The 22,687-nt window shown below is 38.2% G+C and overlaps 1 protein-coding gene across 1 annotated transcript in view; it reads left to right on the forward strand.

Annotated features, from left to right (window-relative positions):
* NID1 (nidogen 1) overlaps positions 1-22,228 on the forward strand; it is a 44,334-nt gene extending 22,106 nt beyond the window's left edge. Inside the window, exons 13-20 of the mRNA XM_030268252.4 lie at positions 7,458-7,682; positions 8,305-8,477; positions 10,466-10,592; positions 15,022-15,193; positions 15,991-16,148; positions 17,445-17,568; positions 18,778-18,890; positions 20,356-22,228. Of these exons, the coding sequence (XP_030124112.4) occupies positions 7,458-7,682; positions 8,305-8,477; positions 10,466-10,592; positions 15,022-15,193; positions 15,991-16,148; positions 17,445-17,568; positions 18,778-18,890; positions 20,356-20,477 (1,214 nt within the window). The 3' untranslated portion in view covers positions 20,478-22,228. The remainder of the gene's footprint in view (positions 1-7,457; positions 7,683-8,304; positions 8,478-10,465; positions 10,593-15,021; positions 15,194-15,990; positions 16,149-17,444; positions 17,569-18,777; positions 18,891-20,355) is intronic.
* The last annotated feature ends 459 nt before the right edge of the window (positions 22,229-22,687 follow it).

The raw sequence follows: 22,687 nt of genomic DNA on the forward strand, positions 1-22,687 counted from the left end.
TGGTGTCTTTATTCTTCTCAAGTCTTTAAAGTTTGGGACTTTACCAAGCTTGTGTCAAAATTGTATCTTGACGGCTATCACTTTTTATGTTTTGTTTATTATATCCCCAGCAGTTTTCAGCCCCAGGCTGATACTATCTTTTGAAGTTGCCTTCTGTAAAGGTTTGATGGTGAGGGTGATTTGGTTTGCATACTCAGTAATCACTTACCATAAAATATCTGGAATTGTTGGCAATACAAGTGAATGCAATATTTACAGGAGAAAGCGAAAAATGAGACCAAAGTAATGAGGCTCTTGTCTGCAATAAGATCTAGATGCCTACATGCCACATAGAACCTGTGTTCTAGAAAGACTACAGTTTCCAGCTAGCACTTGTTTCTGTATTTATCCAGATTATTCTCTATTTCGGAGAAAGTTCTTTACCCTCACACTTCTGTTTCTCCAATGTACTTTGAGGCTTGAAGTATAAAACTCATCTTGAAGGTATGCTTAAAAAAAAAAAAATAGGAAGGAACATTGGAGCACAAAGTAGGATTGTTATTTTACTTTAATTCAACAGCATGGCAAACCTATGGGACAGCACTCAGGTTTTGTAGATAGTGAATCTTTCTGCCAGGAATTAAACCCTAACTTCTCAGTATATTCAAACCAAATTCTTCTTCCTCTAAGATTCTTGCTGGTGGGCATTTCTCAGCAGGCTGAAAGCCAAACTGTGCAGTCAAGAGTAATAAGAATATCCTAGGACCAGAAGGAAAGAAAGGATTTGGGTGTTTTGGTTGGGTTGTTTTGTTATTTTTTAATAGTGGAGGTATTTGCTTCAAAGGGCTTGTCTCTGTGGCATGATATTACTACCTGAGACTTAATATTTTTATTTTGTCTCTATATTCCCTAATTCTGAATTTCTGACCTTTTTTTTCCACAATTGGATGCTCAGCTTTTGAAACCAAAAAACAAAGGATTGTATAGAGGAGAAAAAAAAAAATCACAAAGTTGATTCTGGTTTTAGATCATATTTACATGACGCTTGACCATGTGCACAGTAACATGTTATGTGAAGTCACTCAGTGCTTGTAGATTTTTATATCATAGGTAAATTTCAGGAGGATTTCAAGTGTTTAATTCTGAGGCATAGCTTTCACCACTTTGTCAGTCTTAATATAATTTTTAACTAACATTTCATGCATGATTACCAATGTGTATTTTCATTTTAGTGCTAGATGAATGAGGAGCTAACTGGTGTTTATGACCTGTGTCAAAATATTTAGCTAACTATCCAGCTGATAAAACCAAAATTATTTCTTCTAGAGGAGAAACTTGATGTGAATAATTTGAAGCAAATCAAACCTTAAAGCTTCCAGTTCTTCAGGCAGAAATGTAGAGGCAAAAACATTGCTTTCATGTCTGCCATGTGCCCTTTGTAGATGAAACAGGTGGTTTGGTAGACTGATATTTGCAATCAGCCAATTAACTTTATTACAGGGACACAGTTAATTTCTTCTGAATATATGTGATGATTTACTTAAGCAAGGGGTTTTTTTGTTATTCTTAACACCTTTTCTTATGCAGTGGTTACTGTGTCTACTCAACTGCTAAGCACATGGTATTATTTTGCAGTTACTTTATTTTCTACTTATCCTGTACACTTTTTCACTTTGTGCTCAACACAATTGTCTTGAATAGGGATTTTCCCATCACACAATTTTAATAGCAGAAACAAAATATTTTAAAGAGTTTTGTATCTACTGTCTTAGTGGGTGGAGATCTGCCAGGCTTTGTTAGTCTTCATATATACCTGACTGATATTTTTTTTTAATATGGTTTTGTATTGCCAGTAAAAGACAGGCTTTAGAAACATGTGTATCACTTGTCTCTGCCCATTTAATGTTCTGAGCAGTAAAAAAAAAAAAAAAAAAGTCGGTAGATAAGAAGTCTCACTTTTGCTGAATTGTGACTGAAGCACAAAGTATCTGTGTTACGAAGATAGTCTGCAGCAATGGCAATGGTAACAACTTAGTGACTGCTCCCTTCTTAGAGTTAATAGAACAATAGCTGCCCTTGGGGTGTCATCTGTTGCTAAAGCTTTAGTGCTTCTAGAATGGCTGGATCCATCAGTTAATCGTTGCCAGGGAAAGAAAAACTATACTTTCTGAAGCCTCACAAAAGTAGTTTTGTTTACTCTAGCATTCAAGGTGCTTCAGAATGGAGATTGCAGAGGAGGCTGTATTGTATTCAGCTGTAATTAGAGACCCTGTCTCCCACTTTTTACCCACTAAGGTTTTGATCTAATAAGTCTCTGTGTAGTAACTGAAGTGTTTCCTGGTTGTTAATAGCATGGAAAGTTTCATTCATCCAAATACTCAGTTCTTTTTGCTTTTCTGTGTTCCAACCCATGTGTACAATTACTTGCTTGTTTGGTGCCTTTATTACTGTATGAAACCTACTGTTAAATCTCAATGACAACTCTTGAAACAAATAGACTAACAAGAAAAATGGATTTGAGTCACAGACATGGGAATGTCTGTAGGAGTGAGCAGGCAGGTTAATGAAAGAGTTAATGACGCTGGAATGTCCCGCTGCTCCGAGCTATTAAGGAAGTCTGTACTTCATTATTTCCTCACGCTTCATTTTTCCATTTCAAAAAAAACCAGATGTCTGAGTGTTTCTACCCCTGCAGACCCCAGACACTGTTTACTAAACAGTAACGAGACTGGATTCTTGGAACTAGGAACTGTTAAGAGCTATTCTCTGATCATCTATGTGCAACTGGTTTCACATGAGAAACACATGAGGACAAAACTGTAAGTGAGGAATTACAAAGGAAAATGAAGGGACAAAGAAGCTTTTTTATTTGGATTTTTAATTTTTTTTCTATGGCGTCTGAGGACAGCAATTAAAAATGTCAGTATACGTCTTTGAATAAGACAAGTCTATACATCTCAGTTTCTCATCCTTTCACTCATCTTCCATCTTTTTTTAAGAAAAGTCCATAAATAATTTTCTACATTGCTGCTACAAGAGAAATCCTCTGGCTAAAAAATACCTTGAATGTTTGTATATGGCTTTAGTTTGGTTTTTTCTCCATTCTGTTTCTTTCTTCACATATGTGAAAAATAGGTACTTGTATGTTTTTCATCTCATCTTTCCATATTCAGGCTACTTTCGTTTTCATTTTTACAAATTCCATAATCTATTTCAGTGACTTTTAAATTCCAAATTTCTACTGGTAATTCATGAATCAACTGAAAAAAAGATGTTTAATATTCATCAAATACAAATCGATCATTTAGCTGAAGTTCAGGATGCACCATTCTGTGTATCTAGTTCCACAGTCCACAAATTCTTCCTGGCACCTTAGTTCTCTGTTCTGCTCTACAGCTTCTGTCTTAAGAGCTTTTTTCTGTATGTTCATTCAATTTCTCACTGTTCTTTTGAACTGTGGTTGCTAGAGCTGGATGCAATATTTCTTGAATCACCTCCATAGCCTCATACTCTTCTCTATGCCTGTATATTCCCTGTGCTGAATTTTTTTTATACCATCTCACAATCCCTACAGCACTGAGATGTAATGTGCTGATAGCGTTTTTGGGTTGCAATTTCAAAGATTAATCTATCTTTAGAGGCTTTCCTACACAGTTTATTCCAAGAAATATGACTTTACATTTACATCCTGTCCTTCTCATGTGGCCTGTTTCACTTCCACAAATGATGCCAAGCTATGGTTGTGTATCTTCCTCTGGAATCCAAATGACGGAATTAAATTTCTTAATAGGGATATTTACAAGCAATAATAAGGTAATATGGGAATTTACCAAAGATACCGCTACTTAATGACATTTGAATTCTGACTCAGATAATTTCTTCCAGTTTTTAAGTATTTGCCAAATTAAGTGCTTAGTTTCCAAAATGAAACAGTCCTGTGGGCATAAATAGAGTGCTGTAGGAAAACACAAAGCTATTGGGTCTGTGTATTACCTTCAGCAGTCAAGCATCAACTGCAGCAAAACGCAGTGAGGATAGGGTTTTATTTAATTTTAAAGCAAATACTGATTGGTGATGTTTAAATGCATATACTGAAAAATACTATAACTTGATCCTGTTGTGAATGAAAAACTGATGTCCCCCCTGCTTTTTTTTATCACTAATAATTACCTAGGTCCTGCTTTCACTGGTTGTTTAATCTCTGGCAGAATGATCTAATCCTGGTGTAACTATTTTTATCATTGACATGATCATTTGCCTAGCCTTTCAAATATGGGTTTCAAGAATGGTGAGAACCTCCTGAAAATCAGGGCTAGTTATCCCTGTATATGGAGCCTTGAAACGGGTGTGGCTTGTTTTCCATTTGCCACAATCAGGTGCAGTAGTAGATGTAGCAGCACCATTATAGAAGGTAGATGTTGTTGCTCTTTTCACTACCAGTTGTATTTAATGCACTTTTTCTTCATACCAATTGCAAGATCAGAGGACTCTCCTAATGCTAATTTTTCTGTATCTTTGAAGAGTCTTGACTGGATGAAATACTACAGTACTTATGTTAAAGGCACATTTAGGCTGCTGTAGTGAAGGAAATTTTCTGCCTCTTAGGTTTGTGTCTGGATACTGGCTTAAGAAGTAGCCCTTGTGCTGCCTAAATATGTGCCCTTTCTTTCATACTCATTTTGCCCAGCTTGTGCTGTTAGCTCATCAGGGCAGGAAATGTGCTTTATTTATTGTGTCAATCCCATCTTTCAAACTCTGCCATAGCTAGACTAATTTTAGAGAGTTAATTAATGCAATTTAAAACTTGCAAAATCAGAGCATTTTCTCCTAACCTCACTGAGTAAAAGGTATGGCAGTATAAACAGTGTAAGCAGACTATTTATCCCAACCCACTGTTATCTGTATCCAATATTATTGTGCCTCCACCAGAACACTGGACTGGGTTTCAACTCACATTTCTTTAGATGCCTCTAAACTGTAAGCATAGTAATCCTGGCCATGATTCAGAGGTAAGAAGGAAAAAATGGAGAAAGGATTCCAAATGCTTGGTTGCGCTATCCTTTAGTAACTTGTTTGGTTTATAAGTTTTAATACTGGCTAAATTCATATTAGGGAGTCAAAACAATGTTGAAAGATGGGTTAAAATTATTGAGTCAGCACAGATGACCATGGTAACTCTGACTTTATTTCTTTTCAGAATGTCTGTTTGACATAGCTTACTTACTGTACTTGGTACTGTTTATGAAGTGATCATTAGTGAATAAGGGGTTTTCATGAGCAAAGAAGTAGTAAGCTACACATTTATTCCTAAAAGTGAGTGCCAATAGGGTATTTGCAAATATTTTTATGCAAGTAAAAATTTAGCATTGGTGGATTTATTTAGAAAGAACCAATCATATGCTCTGCCTTCTAGAAATTCAATACTAATTTTGATTTTTTTTGGTATGTCTCTTGACTTTAGTTGCTACGTGCAGAAGCAGACCATTTGTGAGAATGGTCTTGACCACTGCAAGTTCTCTTAATAAACACAATCAGAATTCCTGAGTAAAATCTGCAGATATTATTGTGAATATTGTCTTGAAATTAGAATAGACATTGATATTTCAAGGCACCAACAACACTAATATATTTTATGTGTAACTGCTGGATCCTATCTGGGAGTGTATACACCCTCCTTTCCATAATTCATATAGAATATTAAAAAACTGTAACCTGTTGGCATATACCCTATTTTTATGAATTTCTTATGCAAAGAAGAAAAGTAACAGTTTCTAATTTTTTTCTTGTATCCTACTGAGGAGGAGTTAATAGTGTTTCTCAAAGCTAATAGGAATGAAATGATTTTTTTCTGCACTGGATAAAACTATGTGTGGGGGTAGTTTACCAGTACTTGGTGTTCCCCCTGCTTTCTCCTGTGAACAGTGCCTATAAATGAGAGTATAAAATAAAAAAACCTGTGGCAAAGCCATCTGTTTACTGGAATCAACATTTCTTTTACCTGCATACTGCATAGGACACTGAATACATGAAAACAAAATCTGAGACAGATAATGAAAGCTTTCCTACAGGACCTGGTTTTGTAGGTTGATTCAAGGCTCTCCACCACCCACGTTAAAACCAATGCCAAATATTGCAGTTGTTCAGTGAGCTGTTCTCCAGTCATTTATATTTCTCTAATTATGTCCAGGTGTGTGAAACTTGTCCAAAGCTTTTTCTTGCATAACTAGATTAAATATCAATAAAAACCCTCCCTTCTTTTTACAGAACAGAGATTTACACCACAACAGTCTGTAGATGCATAGGATTAGCTTTTTGCTCAGCTGGGGTCAGTCTAGTCTGAGCCACACAAAACTAATCTTGTCCTAATCTTGGCAGTGTAAAAACAAGGAAAGGAGTAAATGGAAGTGTAGTGTTAAAGGCTCTTCAGCAGACAGTTTGTGCTAAGTATTTCTAAATGTCTGTAGAAATCATTGACAGGGAACTCTCCCATAATTACATCTTCCTCTCCCAGGGATCTCAAGTGTATGCTAAAACCAAGCCAGATTTCTTTGTCTGGAGAAGGAAATATAATATCTTTTAATTTCATTATGTTCCTTGGCTTCTAGAAGATATATTGATCCAGATTACTTTCCCTACTGCATGATGGATATTATAATAAGAAGGTGTACATTTTATTTCAGACTATTTAGTAAAACTGAAACATAAAGAGCCAGATCCCTGAATGTCCTGATCTGACATCTGAAAAGTTTCTTTCCTCTGTAGTCTCTGCAGTAATATGTATGCATGTGATGTAGCCAATGTGCATGGTATGTTTCTCTGTGCTTCACCAGACAGTGGACTAGCTGTGCCTGCAATTTCTTTCTTAGATCCAGAAGAATTGAGTGCTCAAACTTCATAACCAAACTTTAAAGACCTAATATAGATCATAGCAATGAATTTCTTCACCTCCTAAGATCTGTAGAGGATTTGGCATCTGCTTCATGTTGTGGTTTTCTCTTGTGGCTTTGAAGGGAATCTCAACTTTTAGCATTATAAAAAAACCTTCAGCAGTTGTAGGGTCTGTCTAATTAGTCACATTTTAAAGCCCATGGATAATTGCCAGTAAGTAGACTTCAGGGTCAAAAGTCAGACAGAATGTTCTTGCTCATTTGCTTCAAGGAGAACAACCATGTTTTCCAGCTCCTGTTTATGACCTTTCAGTGATGGAAGATGCAGGGGACTTGTTTGTTCTCTTATAAACTAGCCAGTGAGAGATAAAATAAGTTTAAGACACATATGTCACACTTACATAGGGCAGACTTGTAAGCTGTTCTGAAGTCACATGCCTTCAAGGTTTGGAACAGTGTCATGTTCCACTAGAGATAAGAATTCTTGTGTATAGGGGGTCAGTATATGCTAACAGTTAATGGACTGTAGTTATTAGCTAAAACAGAAATATTCACTGGGGTTTGTTTTGTTCTGTTCGTTATTTTCCCCAGAAGCAGAAAAGACCAAATGCCAGCATGAACGCGAAGTAGCTTTTGGCAGTGGAGGCGCTTTCTTCCCAAGGGGTGTAAGAGCTGGTCACTTCATTCCCCAGTGTGATGAGCATGGGAATTACCTACCCACTCAGTGCCATGCTGGCAGTGGATATTGCTGGTGTGTGGATAGGGATGGAAATGAGATTGATGGCACCAGAAGTGGTCCAGGAGTTCGACCACCATGTAAGTGTCTGAAGCGGTTGTTTCTTGTGGGTATCTCCGTTGGAGTGCACCGTCTCCCAAATGTGGGGCTTAGTCCTTCCCTGAGCTACAGCACTGACTTGGAGCAATGCAGATTTCTGCTGTCCCAGTGGTGGTATGTCTTACGCCCTTCAGTGATCCCAGCATACATTTTTCCTTTAGCCAGGGTATCTGGACAGCTCTGGTAAGCTTCTGAACAAGAAAGTTTTCTAGCTTCTTCCTTGCCTTGAAACAGTGAGAGGCCCAGATAGCCTCTGCCTTCTGGGAGCTGTAACAGCTGACTTGCCTCAGGAAATGAAGGATGTTCTTCCTACGACTTCCTCACTTCAGCTGCAAAACAAGATAGATTTTTCTAAACATTTGAAGTAAAGAGCAATTACAGAGACAAACATGAAAAGACCTATTATGTCAATTGCTCCTTCTCTGTCAGCCAAGAGGAAGATTTTGGAAGATTTCTGCATCTGATTGTAGTTATTGGTGTTTGCTTATAGGGCTGCTTCCTTCTAAGAATTATGACTGTAATTGTGTCTCTGCAGATAATAAGGAACCTTGATGTCCTGTACAAGCTAATTTTTTGCCCATCTGTTTCTTCTCTATTTACAAGGTCTGAGCACAGCTGCTCCCCCTGTTGTTGTTGGGCCCTCTGTTCGACCAGACACGGTACCTCTGCCACCAGGAACACACTTGCTTTTTGCCCAAAGTGGTAAAATTGAACATGTTCCACTAGAGGGAAACAATATGAAGAAAAATGGTGCAAAAGCACTCTTGCATATTCCAGTAAGTAATTTACTATACTAAGTCCATGTTTTTTAGAAGATTCCTGACAAAAATGAAAGCTGCTGTTTGTCTGCATACCTCAATAATTTAAGTTGAAAACACAATTTTTACTCTTAATTAAAATTTCAGTATCCCACCAATTTGATACTGAAAATTCTTGACCTGACTAGTCAAAAATCTTAAACCTAAGGTATGGAAAAATTAATTATTTCCTTTTAAAGAATGCCCCACAATAGATCACAAGACAAAAATCTAATCTCGCGTGCCTCCAGCAGCTCTTCATATAAACTACTGTCTATTCACACTTCTATTAACTTTCTGACTCTGGTATAAAAGTTTAGGAGACCTACAATATTAGTAGATTGAGATTTTTTTTTCCTTTTTTCCATTCCTACTCCCTCAAAGTTTTTTCCTAGGTCTTAATCTATTCCTGTTTTTTTTTTCTTCAGTCAGTTCTCTCCAATTCTTGGCTACCCATATATTTTTCTTTCTTCTTTTTTTTGCTTCCTTCTTCATGTGTAAGCTCAGTGGGTGGTAGATCTTTTTCCCATGCTTCTTACTACAGTCTTGAGAATCTTTTTCCCTAGAAAATTAATTCCTGATACTGAGACCATCTCTTTTCCAACACCTGTGTCACATGCCAGCCCTTTGCACTGGCAGTTTCATCACATTCATTTCTTTTGCCCAAGCCTAGGATTTCTGGTTTCATTCCAGTGTTGCTTTATTTAGAATATATGTCAATGTCAAGTAGCATGCTGATCTTTTTTTTTTTTCCTTATATATTATAACGAGCAGTTAGTAAATCAAATACTGGCTAAATTGCACATACTCACTTCATTAAATGGTACCATAAATTGCTGTGATATAAGGGCAAAATCAGCTTTGTCCCTTATGTAAAGTGCTGCTGCACTTTAAAAAACATTAAAAAAAGTAAAATGCTGTATAAAAAATGGTGTAATAAGTCTGAAGGTGACATGATTCTGAATGCATGTCATCTAGTCTCATTATTTACTTGATCTAACTTTAATTAATTAATTAGAAGTATTTTGAGGAAAGAACTTCCAGGAGATAAGATGCAATTCTTTCTAGAAACTTACAATTAAGTGGAAACTTTCAGTCTCTGCTAGCATTTTTGGCTTTGTGTTTTCTGTGTTGTGTATTTGCAAAGTGGTGCCAGAGGTGTTTATACTGTTTTGCAACACACAGAATTAATGTATAGTGATGAATATGTGCATCTGTTTTAATTCATGGGTTTGGAACATCTTTCTAAGAAGCTGTGTTGGGAAAGCAGAGCAGTGACAGACTTGAGAATCCATGTACAATTGTTGCTTTACCCGGATACTCCCTTTGATTTGCCTGGGGGAGGGCGTTTGAACTCTAAACTCAAACTCTAGTCCTGTCTTCCTTCTGCCTGAAAAATTGCATTTAAATGTTTCTTGTTACTGAGAACATTGTTTCCACCACAATGATTTATGTAGTACTTGTTTAAGCTAACTTTTATTTTAAAACCTTACTTTGCTAGAACTTTTTTTTAGATTCCAATGGTGCTACAAAGGAAGTGTAGCCATAATTCATGACTTGGATGTCAGTGCAAGTCAGATTTGATGGAAGTCATTATTCCCCCTTAAAGGGAAAGAATAAGAGGAAAGAAGTACATGAAGGGGCGACACAGTAAAATGTCAACATGAACTTTTTTTAGATGGGTATACAGATGAAGCTGTAGAAGTCAAACAAACTCTTCAGTACTAATATCTCCAATGCTTCTTTGAAATAATGGTGAATGATCTCTGCTAATTAAAAGGGACTTTTAACTGAAAGTATTTTTCTAAGATATTTGACAATGATTTTCTCAGCCTCTCCTCCCCATTTCCCACCTTTCCTCAAGAATTTTGTTTCTTCAGGCTTGAAACCTAAAAGCATACGTTAATGCTGCTGATGAGTAACTGTTGTTTATCCTAAGCTGATCTAACTTGCCTGTTGTCCAACAGGACAAAGTTGTTATTGGAGTTGCTTATGACTGCGTGGACAAGGTGGTTTATTGGACAGACATCAGTGGCCCTTCGATCAGCAGGGCCAGCCTGCATGGTGGGGAGCCAACAACCATAATCAAAACAGGTAACAGCACAAAAGTCTTTCTCTAGGAGCAGTATTAGACTTGAATTTAGTAATATGTATTCCTAGGTGTTGCCTGAGTTGAATCAGAGTTGTGTTTATACATTAACGGGGAATACTATTGGAGGGTGTCTTTGATTTTTGTTCTGGAAAGCAAGTTAGGTACTGGATAGCTGAGATTTTGTGACATGTAGTATTTTTTTTTCTCTCCTGAGCTCTACCTGTTAGCTGTTTGCTCTGCTGAGAAAGGACTGGTGAGCATGGAGGCCGAAGGGAACTCCTGCTCTCTCTTCCTTGGCTTGGGGATCAAACAGCTGAAGAGTTGTTAGAAACCATTTCAGCTGTGGTTTTCCTATGCCTGCTACTCAAGTGAGCATGGAAAGTGAGTAAAGCCACCTTGTTTGGTTTTTACCCTTTGTAGTTGTCCAAGGATTTGAGCATTATACTAGATGGTATTGTGGAGTTAGTGCTTATCCAGTTTTTATCTTGTTCTTACAGTCTTTCCGTCAAGACTGCTGCTACTGCAGTCCATGTTAATATTCATTAGAAGGGTTAAGTGCAAGCCCATGCATCTTGGATGTTAAACGGTTTTATTGCATGGAAAGGGCTAAGGGGAAGGACAGGTTTAGAGAACAAAGTGAGTGGCTGGGGGAGGATGTCATTAAAAAAAAAATACACAGCAAAAATAGCTGGAGGCACATTTTAAACACTAGTGCCTTCAAGATCCTAGAACACTTGTGAAGTCAAGATATTGGAAGAGGTCACCTTTGCTTTGAATCCTTTGCAGACATTGTTACAAAAACGTATGAAATAATTTTAGAAAAATGATCAGCCAGGTATAAAACTCTACAATAAATTTGTCTTAGTTTTCTTTGGATGTGTAGAGAACCACTGCCTGGACTTTGTGCTTTGGAATAGTCAGTTTGTGAGACTCGATTCTCTTAGGGACAGCAGATAGATGGGGTGGCTTGGATCCTACCTCTTGTCCTAGGAAGGAAAAAGGGAGAGCTTAAGGCCATCTGTAGCAGTCAGAGACCCTGCAAGGCCTCCCTGGTGGTCACTCACCTAAGACAATAAATGCCTAATCATGATGACTGGACCAAAGAAGCCCCTCTTCCACTTCAGACCCTTGTTATCTCTCTGTAAGACTATAGGTTGTATTCTCCTCAACCCTGGCCACTGGACAATTTCCAACACCCCTGTACCCTATATCAACCCCCATCTCTGCCCAGTTCAGCAGAAGAGCTGTCACTGCCCCCTCCACAGGAGCTGAAATTAAAGGACACCACTGTGGAACCTCATACAGCCTTCTCCTCTCTCTATCCCTGTGTGTCTGCGAGGCACTGGTAAGCACAGAGCAGAAATCACTGAGAGCTGAATTTACCAGAGCTGAAATCACTCCAGAGTTGCTCACTAAGTTGCCTGCGGCTGGGAGCTGAGCTGAAGGAGCCAGACAGGCTGAGTCGAACAGCCCAGCGCTGTCCAGGAACCTGTGGCAGTGGCAGCCAGGGGTCAGACGGGCCCCTGAGCACCAGGCTGCATTAGCCATCCTTAACCATTTCAGCAGTTATGGAGCTTCATATTTCTATACCACTTTGTGGCTGAGGTATTTTATAAGACTTCTTTTTCCATCCAAAAGTATTTAATGTGAAAGGGACTCTAACTTGCAGTGCAATCTTGTGCTTGCCTGTGCAACTTAGAAACTCTGCAGGGAAAAGATTTTTACTTTGCACTATTAATGATTTTTTTTTTAACTGTGGTTTTTAAAATGGGGGAAATTCCTATTGCTAAAAACTTTATATGGCTATGAATGTCTGTCTAATGAGAGTGTGTGTAGGCATTACAATTCTTGCAATGTTGGAAAATTATTTATGAAGGCTTTCAGCTGAATTTGATTGATTATTTAAGGTATTTCAAGATGCTTCAATGCCACATGGAAACCTCATGAGTTCCATCTGCTATTAAAATATTATATGTATGAAGCTTTCTAATTAATTCTGTTCTGTTGGTTGCATAGGATGAGGATGCTTTTCCTGAAGAGACTGGGAGAGATGTTGCACTTTAATTTTTGTATGTTAATGGACATTTCAATAAGGATTCAGATAAAAGTAATAATGAATATTCAGCATTTGAATGGATATCTTCTTTGTGGGCCAAAACTGAAACTTTCAAATTTCGAACTTTCAAAGGAAATAGGAAAAGGCCTCCCCCTCAGAAGACTTAGGAGAATTTTTTTGTTTTGTTTTGATCTTTGCATTCTTCCTCCTGTGAGCTCCAGCTGCTTTCTTCAGTTCATGCGTATTTTTGTGGAATGTACTACATTTTTGGCTGTTTCTTTTTAAAGCTCTTGTGATCGAAGTTGTGCTGCTTTGCAGAAACACTGTTTAATTGTGGAGCCCCATCCAGTTCTTCTTTATCCCTGCAGCTGTGGAGGCTGTGGAGGCTTTCTCAGCCCTGCAGCTGTAGCAGTAGGTTAGAAAGCAGAGATTTCCCTGCTTAAAGTAATTGCTTAAAGTCTTATCGACTGTGTATGTCTGTACAAACCTGCCCCCAGGGACAGAGCCACTGACTGTATCAGGCTTGATGACAATATAGCAAGAATGTATTTGTGCTTCTGGAAAGACTGGTGATAAATGAAGCTTTGAAATATTCCTTTACCCCTCCTTCCATGGGGAAAAGTGTTTTCTGGCTCATTATCAACCACACAGAAGGGACATTTACTTTGGACTACTCTAAATCTTCGAACATGTGGCTGACATAAGGAAATTGAAACAAGGAAACTAGTCAGGGAGCAGGGCTCTTGGGAATCAGTGACAGCAAACCTTTTGCCTGCTACTGTCTTCTGTTTCCTAAAAGACTCTGGGAGCTCCTCCATTACCATTTAGTCAGTAATCTTCTGATCCCAGACACTGGGCACTGTTGCTGCCGTCACCTCAAAATGAGGCCATCCTCAGTAGACGCTGCCACTGGCAAGGAAAAAGTAAGAACATTTGAGGGTCTGAAGTGTATGTGAGGTGGTTTATTGCAGCTGTCAGGTTTAGCTTCACAGAAGCACTTAGAGAAATAAAGGAGTAATGTGAAATCAGTGTATCTGAGTCAAAGGGTGCCCAAGAGCCCTCAGGGGGCATAAAAAATGCCTGATTAATATTTACTTTCTTGCCCCTCACCCCTTCCATCCGGCCATGAGCTGTGAGTCAGAAACAATTAAATGCATCTTGTTTGTTCCTTTCCACCTCTTCGGCAATTAATATAAACTTAAAATGTCATGTGTGCAGATAAAGTGTAATCCACTGGAGTGGGAGAGCAGAGGATGCTTGAACTGTTGTGCAATTGTTACAGCAACATCACAATAGCAAAATCTAGAGAGTCGTATGTTCCAACATCCTGAGCCAAATGCCTTTTCTCCAGAAAGGTTGCTTGTGTCACATAATGTTTGTTTAATGGCTGTCAGTGAATAAACCCAAGAATTAAAAGAAGTCTAACGGACCATATTCCATTCGGTGTGTGGATCAGCATTTGAAAGGTGTTTTTTTTTCAACATCTGGCTGGTTTAAAGGGTCACTTTGCCTCTTTTGGGGAGTGACCATGTACAATTATTTTCTCTTCTTTTGGAACTGACATTGAATGAAAATAGACTTTTTTTATAACTTGTCTTTGGCTTCCTTAAATTCTTCATGGTCTGCCTGCTCTTTTTCAATGGAGCCTTGATAAAAACAGAGCAGCTTCTCATAGTGGCTGAATTAAGCTTTATATATTTTTTTTCTGCATCCTGCACCCAAGTTAGAAATTACTAATGCTGGAGCAGTAAGGTCATTATCTGCTATTTCCTGTTGCTTTTGGAACAACTAATTGTCCAAGGAAAACTGTGCTCATACAGTGCTAAAATTGGTTTCCAAAAAGACCAGCTCTGCAAAAACAAAGAACTAGATCTAGATCGCATCAGTTAGTTAATGTCATTGTCTCTAGCATTTAGAAGTTGATTTTGTTTAATTGTTGCCTCACTTAGCATAAATTCAGTTGTCAGAGGAGTGCTGTGTATGCCGGTACTAAGGAACGAGAGATATTAAGGGTTATAAAATCCATTTTATGGCCTTCTAAGTATGGTAGAATAAGATTTTGACTCTATCTGCTATTCCTTTTCTGTTATAAACTCCTATGTTTGCCGCTGCGTGTACAATTGCTACGTGTGGCGAGTTTGTTCTGGATGAAACTTTTAATTTTATGTATTTATGAGAGTTTTGTGTATTTAAACTTTGAAGTAAAATGCATGTTTCTCTTCTGAGTGATATAAAGTAGTTTTTGTTGGACCACAGCCAGAACACTGAAGAAAACTTATCTCTCTTAAAGGCTATCCTTATGCAGCACTGAGGCTAACAGAGTGTATTGGGAATAAATATAATGCCTAGGAATGTTTTTCTCTGTTTTCCTGCAGACTTGGGAAGTCCTGAAGGGATAGCTGTAGATCATCTAGGTCGCAACATCTTCTGGACTGACTCTCAACTGGATAGAATAGAAGTGGCCAGGCTGGATGGGCGCCAGCGTCGCATCCTTTTTGACACTGGTTTGGTGAACCCCAGAGCAATTGTCGTGGATCCTGTGAGAGGGTATGAATGTGTTGTCAAGAAACACATGCAAAGCTTTATTTTATTTATCTGGTTATTTAATGAACTGTGTTCCACACAGAACCCCAGTGATGGAGTAAGGCTCTGGGTTCAGGTCAGGCATCATGGATTAAGCTTAGGTCAAGCATCATGGACTTCCATCTTATAGGAAATTTTGTGTGTATGTGTGTTAAGGAGCATACAACATGGGTGCTATTGAGGGGCCATGCAAATTCTCAGGCACAGAATATCCGTCCAAGGAAAAAAATCCTATCACTAAAAAATGGCTATTAATATTAAAACATCAGAGAGTTAATGGCCCTCTCTTGGGATCTCTGCTGAGGAAAAACTACTCTGATTCCATTGGGTGTTGCTTTCACGGTATGCTGAAAATAAAAATATTATTTCAAATGCGTCCCAAATGTATGCCAAATACTCTTGCTTTAGCCTGAGCAGACATGATGGGAAGTGAGATGAAGAACTTGAAATGTAGATGTAGATTTTAAATGGCCCTCAGAACTGTTGAAATATAGGTCTTTTTGGCTAGCATAAGCTAACCAGTGAAAGGAAAGCATTTCTTCTTATGTCTGTGCTTGCTCCTTTTGTTTTTAATGGAAGTATATTTGCTCTATTTTTACTGCACTTTTTTGACTTCTATATCAAAGTGCAATATGGCCCTTCTTATTTATTTAAATGATTTAGGGCTGTGTATTACTTTTGTGTTCTTAGCATTTTCTTAATTACAACAGTCTTTTGAGATAAGTCCCTGTCTCAACTCTAGCCTTTTTCTTCTTCCTAAGAAATTTGTACTGGACTGACTGGAACAGAGAAGCTCCCAAAATTGAAACTTCGTACATGGATGGCACAAACAGAAGAATTCTTGTTAAAGATGATCTTGGGTTACCAAATGGACTGACATTTGATCCTTATTCCTCAATGCTGTGCTGGGTAGATGCAGGTAAAGGAGGGCTAAAATATTTCTTCGTAATAGTAGTAGTGTAAGTATGTCCAGTCCTGAAATTATGCGCAGCCGTAGCTTTTGGCTTTAATGATTTATTCATTGCTATTCACATTAGACTGTGTGCAGGTTGAAGGATTTCAATTCTGATCACAAAACCTTCTAGGAATGCAACAGATTTATGTCTGTGTTTCTTATGTGGCTGTTTTATTAGGTGGTGCTTAGGGCATTGTAGAAGTTGTTGGTTTATGACTAGGGAAAACCACAGATTTATCTAATCTGCCTTACAGAATGTCGTCCTGGCACTATTGTTTTAAGGCCTGTAACCTGAGGCCAAGTCTGGCTTATATTTGACTGAAGCAAGTCTTGAAAAAGCAATGCACCCAAAAGATCAAGGGATCAAAGTTCTGCCACAAACCCATTGTTAGTTTTGTGACAGTGGGTGGGGTGAAAGTGTGCTTTTAATTCTCATTTAATTTTTATCTTTTGGCATCTTGCTGTCTTTCACCCTGTATACTCTGGCAGGGATGTCTTCCTGTGGAGGTGCTTTTACACTTCAAGTCACCTTTCAAATTTTGGATAAATTAAAATGGCCAGGCTCTCTTTTTCACTGTAAAACACCTTTTCCAATCTTCAAATATATCTCCTTCTGCTGTCTCTAGTTACTTTCTCTCTCTTCCTGTCTTGTTCTCACATTTGCATCTTCTCCTTTTTGGGTCTAATTCTGAAACACATTACTTAGGAAAAACCTACAGGTGTTTTACATCCATTAGCAGTGTTCCCAGCCTGCAGTGGCTTTAATGCTAGACCCTTTTGCACCCTATTTGCATCTATGAGTTAAATGTTCTTTCTGCAGTCTCACCTTCATGGTTCAATCCAGCAAACATTTTGAGAACATGCTCACCAAACAAACTTTGCAAAAATGTCTTCCAGAGCAGGTGGAACCAGTTAACAGTTGAAGTATCCCTCCAGGATACCTTGGAGGAGGCCTTCTATCAGTTTCCACACCAGCCCAAGGATTCTGGAATCCATAGTAGGATTGTGAGCATTGGCCATGGCAGCCTGGGACTTTAACTTTGGTGGTGTGCTGAGTAGCATTAGCATCAGCGTATTTATCCATTCAATTTTTGGCACATGTACACATGTGACATGGAGGAAGGCTTTGACTAAGCAGCAAACGGAAAGATTTCCAGGACTTTCCACCCTGTTCATGTTTGCATATTTGTGCTTGTGTTTCATCCCTGATGAGAGCTCTCTTGTTCTGATTCAAAGGCTTAATTGTTTCACTACATCCAGGTACCAAGAGGCTGGAATGCATGAACCCTAATCAGCTTGGTAGACGAAAGATTATTGAAGGAATTCAGTATCCTTTTGGTGTTACAAGCTATGGGAAGAATTTATACTATACAGACTGGAGAAGGTACGTTATCTGCTAAAGGAATTATGGAGTACTTTAATCTTTTTTTTCTCCCCGGTAGAAACTGAAGTATATACCGCATTTCTCATGCCTGACCTCTCACACATTCCTGTTTTGTTGCTTTCCTGGCAATAGCTGATGCAGGGTGGAGTGGATATGTAGAGTTGACCTATTAATGCTGCCAGTTAACTGAGTTTTCACTTTTTAGCATAGTGATTTGTCCTTCAACAAAATGCTTTTAACACTGAACATTCTTGGGAAAGGAGTGGGCAGTAACTTTTTTCTCTTACAGCAGATGCATTGTAGAGGGCAGACATTTCATCACTCTTGGCTTTCTGTGCCCTATATTATATGAATGTTCAATCAAATATAAGGGGGAAAAAAAGTGTTCACTATCTTGATGACACTTTCTTTATTACAAATGCTCTAAAATGTTGCCATATGAACAAGACTTTGAGGTTTACTTTAACTTCTGGGAAAAAATCCAGTCCCTGCATTTTAAAATAAATATTTTTACTTGATGTAAATGGCTTTATGAGCTCTATCAGCAAAGTCTTACCCAAATACCTCTATCAACTGCAGCAGCAGTAGCTATTACTGTGTGTGAGAGTTTCCAAGTTAGAAACTAACATCTGGGAAGTGCTATTCTAGAACAAACTTGAGGAACAGCATGCTACGAGTCTGTCGCTTGACTGTCCTTTTATACTTAGGAGGGAAGGATTGCTTATGACTAGCTATATTCCTTCTGGAGATCAGGCTCCACCTGAAATACATCATTGTCCACAATTGTTATGCTTAATAGCTGCAATTCAGCTATACCACAATAATTGTCGGGGGGCAGAATGTGAAAATTGTACCATAACTACCGACACACGCATCCCTCCTGTAGAGGTACAGTGTCCTGTACTGGAAGTACCTTCAAAATTATTCAGGTTTCTCCTTGATAAATTTCTTGGCTGCCTAGAGTGAAAGTCGTAACATACTAAGTTTGTCCAGGAAAGGTGATGACTTGGGGGATTTTACTTCTGGTATCTCTTCTTCCTAATGTGAAAAAAAGAAGCAACTTCTAATTTTCTCCATGTTTGGTTTTGTTGTTTTTTTTTTTTTTTGACTGGTTAGTTTGGGTTTTTTGGGAGGCTTTTTTTGTGTTTTGTCTTCCCCTATACTTTCACCCTCATCTCACTTCTGTATATTTTCTTCTGCATGTGGCAGGGATGCTGTTGTAGCAGTGGATCGCACGATCTCATTAGAAAATGATAACTTCCAGCCTCACAAGCGCTCACGACTCTATGGAATCACCACAGCCTTTGCTCAGTGCCCAGGAGGTAATCCAGATGATTCTCGTATTTTTCCAGCTGTGTAGCACCTTACTGTCTAAAAGAACGTAGTAGCAGCTCCCATTTATAAGCTGCTAACTGATTTGGGTAGTGCTTAGATTTCTGTTTAGTAAGAAATTAAAAGCCCCCTAGTTTCTTTTCCATAAAAGCAGTTGTAGTTGCCATGTGAAACCAAAACTGGAGGGGGAGAAGGCACCTGTTCTACCCTTTGCAAAAGTATGTGTATGATTAAGATGGGCATCTGACCTGGCAGAAATGCTAATGTATCATCTCCTAAATTGAATGCTATATTCATAGCTACGGCCTTAAACACTTATTAAGTTTAAACTACAGAAATATTATGGTCTTCCAGATGTCCTTAATGACATCCAGTGTTTTTCAAAACAAAATGTTCAGAAAACAGCAGGTGGTAGAGTGGCTGGACTAAGCTGGCCCTTTTGCTTTGTTGAATGTGAAGTTTTCCAGATATACTATTGAAAAGAGGAAGAGAGGAAGCTAATACCCATGAAATATAATTTGCTTTTTGTGAAGCAGTTATTTGTGTTCTTGGCAAATCACAGGAGAAGCATTTGTTGGTTTTTATTCCAATATGGCTGGAATTATAGGAGTTGTGCTATTTTTACTTTGGGACTATAGAAACTCCTTAGGATAGTTTCTCTTCAAATTACTTAATATATGCAATAAAAAACAATTTAGTGGAAGTTCTGGCTCAGAGCTTAAAAATACGTACATATGTCATAATTAAGAAATCAGTTATATTGTTATTACTAGTTCATTCACTGATCTATTTTGGTAGGCAGTGTAAAATTTAACAATATTGTGTGCTCTGAGTATATTCTTATACCTATAATCCTATACCTATAATCTTCTGATTATACCTATAATCAGAATATTGGTGTAATTTCTTTCTATGTCTTTTGCCTATTTCAAGTGATTTTTCTGGATGGATGCCTTTCCTCTCTGATCCACTGGTTCTAGCACTGGCTTCTCTTTCATTTCACTCTAATGTTAACACTTTCCCAACCACCCAATTTATTTGTGTTTGTTTGTTTTCATGGATCATTCCTCTCTCTTTGTGCAGCTGGTATTTGAAGAAGATGTTTTGGACTTTGTCCCTACATTGCACTTCTCTATTTACTCACACACTTTTCATTCTAATATCTGTGACCCTGTGGTCAGTTTATGAAGGGTATTTTAGGAACTGCCCACTTGATTCGTGTTGCCTCTTTCACTCTGATATCTTGATCTTTCTTTCATGTGAATGTCAAGTTGACACAAGGGATACAGTGACTCTTATCTCCCCAAAGCATAGTTTTCTTCCACTCCTAATCTCATTATGGCTTCTTTCCCTAGTGTAGCCATAAATCCTAATGTCTCTTGTATGTGGTTATTTCAGATTTTATTGCGGGTTTGCATTTGTTTTTCTCTCAGGTTTTTCATCTTTTTTTTCCAGGACATAACTACTGTACGGTGAATAATGGTGGCTGTACTCACCTCTGCTTGGCTACCCCGGGAGGCCGTACTTGCCGCTGCCCTGACAACACAGTCGGAGTAGATTGTATAGAAAGAAACTGAGCATTAGAATAATCCTTAGAGAAGCAGACACCTTTTGGAAATGTGCTGTAAACAATTCACTCCTATCAACACAATCTGGCCCTTAAGATAAGTGCTCCATGCTGCTGACAGCAAGCCACAATGCACATATGCAGACACACACACACATGCACACACACACAGAGGCAGAGGCTGTTTTTGTAGCAGTTAAGTAAGACAGAACTGCCCAGGTTGCGTCCATCTTCACCTTATTCCTTCTAAAATTATCTCTTTGCTTTTAAAGGTAAATGTGGAGGCCTTAGTTGCATCTGTCCCAGACAAGGATATGTCTCTTGGCAAAATTGAAGTAACAAACACAGAACATAGTAAAGAGAGTGGAACTACTCAAATCCTGAGACTGAATTGTACCTTGGAGTGAGCAGCAGTTTTCTGCAGAAGTGGTATGCTTTGCCCATCATACATGTGGCTGGGCTTATCTCTAGCTGAGAAACAATCAGGGGGTCCCAAGGATGAACAGATGAGGGGGAATACCCAGTAACAGCACATTCCTTCTCACTACCAGTCCTTCCACTTCAAAAACTTGAATCTCAGATTTTGACTTCGTACTACAGAAGTACTTTATCTATGTGTTGTAAGGATTATAATTCTCACCCTGGCTCATGTGATCCTTTCCTACAGCACATGATTCGTTATAGATAATCAACATTGTTTAGTGGATGTATTTGAAGTTTTTGTTAGGTTTTAAGAGATTTATCTTTCTTCTGTTTGATGTGGATTCCTGAGTAGTTCCCTAAAATCCACTTTAAAAAATTTAGATATTTTGAACAATTGCTAATAGGTCATCAAAGAATGGATGTTGACTCATTGAGAGACAAGTGGTTTTAAAGAGATAGTCACATTTGTTTTCTGAGGGGTTTTAAAGGAGTATTTCTATGTTTGATTCTATAAGCCTCAAAGTGGTCTCTGAATTCTATCTTAGCAATCTTTCTTCTTTAGCAAACCATGGCCTTCTTGTGGACCATAAGAAACCATGGCAGTTAAAATCTGATTTTCAGAAAGCTCACCTCTGGTTCATGCTTAAAAGAAAAAAATATAGTGATGCCCATTTATGTGCCAGTGTTCAGTAACAGCAAAAATGGTGTTCTGAAAATCAAAGTGAAGTTGATGTTTTCATTACCACCAGTAAGTTTGGAGAGGGAAAATCTAAATGCATACTTACATGTCAAATTAGCAGAATAAATCTGGAAATGAAGTTTCATTTCCCCACTGTGGGAAGGAAGGAAGGAAGCTTGCATGCAAATCAACCTGTGTCAGAGCAACCAGGGCTTGTTAGGCTCCTGCCAGAGCACATTTCACTGTGTGTTGTGATCAGAGCAGTAAGCTAACATCCCCATTTCCTCACTCCCTCTTCAGACACAATGGTGACGGTTTTAAACAGAGCCAATTCTGAGTCTTAACAGTGTGACATCTTCCTCTTTAATTGTATATTTATCATAAAATAACAAAACATACAAATGTTTTAAAGATCTTTTTGTATAACTTTTTATAACTCTTAATTCATTCTATTCATACACTTAATCAGGTATGTCTTACTGTAAATATCAAAAAATTGTTGAAATGAAGGTGCTTGATAACTCTTTCTCCAGAAGTATTCACATATCTGGTGAAATATTAAAGTTTACACTCTGTACAGGTATCTACAGTACAGTCAATAAAAATGGTTGGTTTTTATTTTCTATTAAAAAAAATGTCATGCCTGCAGAAGGAAGTGATATGTGGTGTCTCAAATATATTTTCTTGTGTTCTGGGTTTTAGCTAACTTATATCTAGTGACAGTACTTCTCTTCCAAGATGCAGCATCACGGGGGAAAAAAACACTGTTGGGGCTTAGTATTCTGGAAGCTGTGGGATACTTCAAAACAAATACATATGAGAGTGCTTGAAGAACACAGGGCTTTCTCTGTTTTGGCTGAATCTTTTTGCTGTTTGTAAATTCTTGTTTACCTTTGTCAAGTAAGCATAATTCAGTTATCCTGTAGTTCAGACTTCTAGCAATGAAAATATAGAACAAGGACAAGAATAAAAAGGGGTAGAATTTATCCCTATGGTCAAAAATACCCCGTTACTGGGTTTCTGGGTGTTAAGGTGCTTTGCAAGGAGAATACTACTGGGATCCAAAGGGTGACATTTGGATTTACAGCAGGAGATTGTTGGTGATCTGTTCTGGGGTC

The sequence above is a fragment of the Taeniopygia guttata genome, chromosome 3 (genome assembly GCF_048771995.1).
Source record: "Taeniopygia guttata chromosome 3, bTaeGut7.mat, whole genome shotgun sequence".
Lineage (NCBI taxonomy): Eukaryota > Metazoa > Chordata > Aves > Passeriformes > Estrildidae > Taeniopygia > Taeniopygia guttata.